General features: G+C 44.0%; 1 protein-coding gene across 1 annotated transcript in view; it reads left to right on the forward strand.

Annotated features, from left to right (window-relative positions):
- Positions 1-2676, forward strand: part of LOC117958114 (protein Wiz-like) — a gene marked incomplete at its 5' end in the record, with an annotated part of 26409 nt that overhangs the window by 17199 nt on the left and 6534 nt on the right. The window contains one exon of the mRNA XM_034894374.1: positions 1028-1540. Within this exon, the coding sequence (XP_034750265.1) occupies positions 1028-1540 (513 nt within the window). The remainder of the gene's footprint in view (positions 1-1027; positions 1541-2676) is intronic.

Genomic DNA, 2676 nt, shown 5'->3' on the forward strand with positions numbered 1-2676 from the left:
CTTGTCTTGTCTTTCCGTCAAAATTCAAAATCAACATTTTTGTTGTTGTTTTTAACTTTTTCCAACGTTTGTGTATATTTTGACGTTTTCAACACTACGTAACACTAACTTATTAACTTTAGTTTGACAGTTATTTTTTGAATTTATGGTCAATAAAGCTCATTTATAGGAAATTATACCTAATGTTTGAGTTAGAAAAGCAGAAATTAGGAATCATTGAGACTAAAATTAAAGGGATGGATTTTGATGATAATCACAGACTGGAATATGTCAACTTTTACTCAACACTACTACGTGGATGTGGGAGGGGGTGATGTAAGGGGGGTAGACCCTACAGTCACATTAGCTGCCTGCCTTCTCCTGGTTGTAACGGTGACGTTTCTGTAGCGGTAGTAGCATGCTATTGCCTAAAATCATCATGCTATGTGCAGCCCTACAATGCATTTAACCCTCGTGTTGTCCTCGGGTCAAACTGACCCGTTTCAAAGTGTTTTATATCAGAAATATGGATTTATTTTAACCACATTGCCCAATAATAACATGGATGATTCCACACAACATTCCTCAGGTAAAATTAATGATAACTTGGGTGTTTTATTGAATCTTATAGCGTTTTTTTTTTTTTTTTTAATGGTTTCCAAACAGTATCCGGACTAAACTTTGACATCTACCCATCTGAGATCAACTCAACTTCCTCTGATCTTAACTAGTAGGCAAGATAATTCCTGATTTCTGCCTTTTTAACTAAAAACGTATGTATAAGTTGATATAAATGAGGTTTGTTGACCATGAATTCTAAGAATAAGTGTAAAACCTGTCATTAAACCAGCTCAGGGTTAAAAAAAAAAAAAAGCGCCAAAAGCTGGAAAAAGTGAGAAATAAATCAGAAAAAGCAGCAAAAACATCCCAAAAAAAAATAATCCTGAAATCCTGAAAATGTCTTTTTTCCCGCCCCTACACGTGAAGTTGTCTGTTTCGATGTTTTTTCTGTTAAACCCATTTCATTGTGCGTCTCTGATGTTTTTAGGCGACCCTCCGAAGGAAATCGGCTGCGAGTTCTGCGGGGAATACTTCGAGAACCGCAAAGGCCTCTCCAGCCACGCCCGCTCCCACCTGCGCCAGATGGGCATCACCGAGTGGTCGGTGAACGGCTCGCCCATCGACACCCTGCGGGAGGTCATCACCAGACGGGGCCTGCCTTGCGCTCTGCCTCTCAAACCTCTGAAGACTCCGCCTCCGTCCTCTCCGGGGCCGCCGCGCTCCCCTCTGCCGGCCTCCGCCTCTCCCTCGGCGACCCTCCTCGGTCGGCTGCCCTTTGCCTTCGCCCGGCCCTCCAGCCCCGCGCCGTCCGCGCCGTCCAAATCCAGCTCGGCCACGCCGCCGACGTCGTCTGGCGGGCTGATCCTCAAGCTGAAGCCCGAGCCGGTGCAGCTGGACGTCACGGCGCCATCCAGGGCCGCGGGGAGGTCCGCCGGCCTCTCCGGTGAAGCTCTCAGCTGCAGCTGGAGCAGCTCCGACACGGTGTTCCCCCTCAACCTGGGTAACTGGATCCTTTGTTTGTCTCCAGGGAGGATTTAGCAATTTAAAGAGGTGGTTACTAGTTACTTTTAGTGTGTTTTTCCAGTATGCAATAGATGTGTAACGGCAGGAAGACACCTCACGCCAAATCACCACGACTAGCCGGGAAGAGGAGCTATTGTCATTTTTAAGGCCGATGTTACGGTGTGTGTCCAATGTTTGCGTCATTTCCCTGCTTCCCTCCGCTCCTCATTTGCATAAAGTTAAATTCAGCCAACTTTTTGCAAATGTGGAGCGGCCGGCTCGCCAACTGAACTATTATGGTAAAATACAAGATCGTATTCGAAATACGAGAGCAGCCAGTCCCACGTGACGCGTTGGTCCAATCAGCTGCAGCCATGGAGGACGTAGTGGGCGGAGCCTGTTTGCTTTGCTCGTCACATAATCACATACAGGACGGCCGGATATCCTCCAAAATACAGCAAATCTCTAAATCAAACACCCAGGTTTACGGTGATTTTGGCTCTCTGGACTTCTCCGCTGTGTAACAGTATTTTTACTGTGTGGTATTAGTTATTTTGATGAAGTAAAGGATCTGAATACTTCTTCCAGGACTGCCCTTAGGGGGGCTGCCTGACCAAGCCCAGCCCGTCCAGCAGCTCGGGGAACGTGGTCTACATGGTTTCAGATTCAGAAAAATATAAGTACACTTATGCGGCACACATATTTTGTTCATGTATACTTATTTGTTAGTTGAAAGGTGCATACATAAAACACAGTAAATAATATGAATACACAATAAATACAGATAAACTACTAAATACACACAAAATAACTGTTACGTAAGTAAAAGATTCTAAATGGGTTAGGTGCATATATTCATAGTATGTGCAAATGTGCAGATGTAAAGTCCAGGATGAAGGTTTGGGGGGGGGGGGGGCTTAAGAGAAACAGCATTAGCAATTTAACCCATTTCCAACTACGTAACACCAACTTATTAACTTCAGCTTTACAGTTATTTTTGGAATTAATGGTCAATAAACCTAATTTAGAGGAAATTATTCCTAATGTTGTAAATGTAAAGCGGAAATTAGGAATTATTGAGACTAAAATTAAAGGAATGGATGTTGATGATAATCACAGACTGGAATATGTCAA

Source organism: Etheostoma cragini, chromosome 15, assembly GCF_013103735.1.
Source record: "Etheostoma cragini isolate CJK2018 chromosome 15, CSU_Ecrag_1.0, whole genome shotgun sequence".
NCBI classification, from domain to species: Eukaryota; Metazoa; Chordata; class Actinopteri; order Perciformes; family Percidae; genus Etheostoma; species Etheostoma cragini.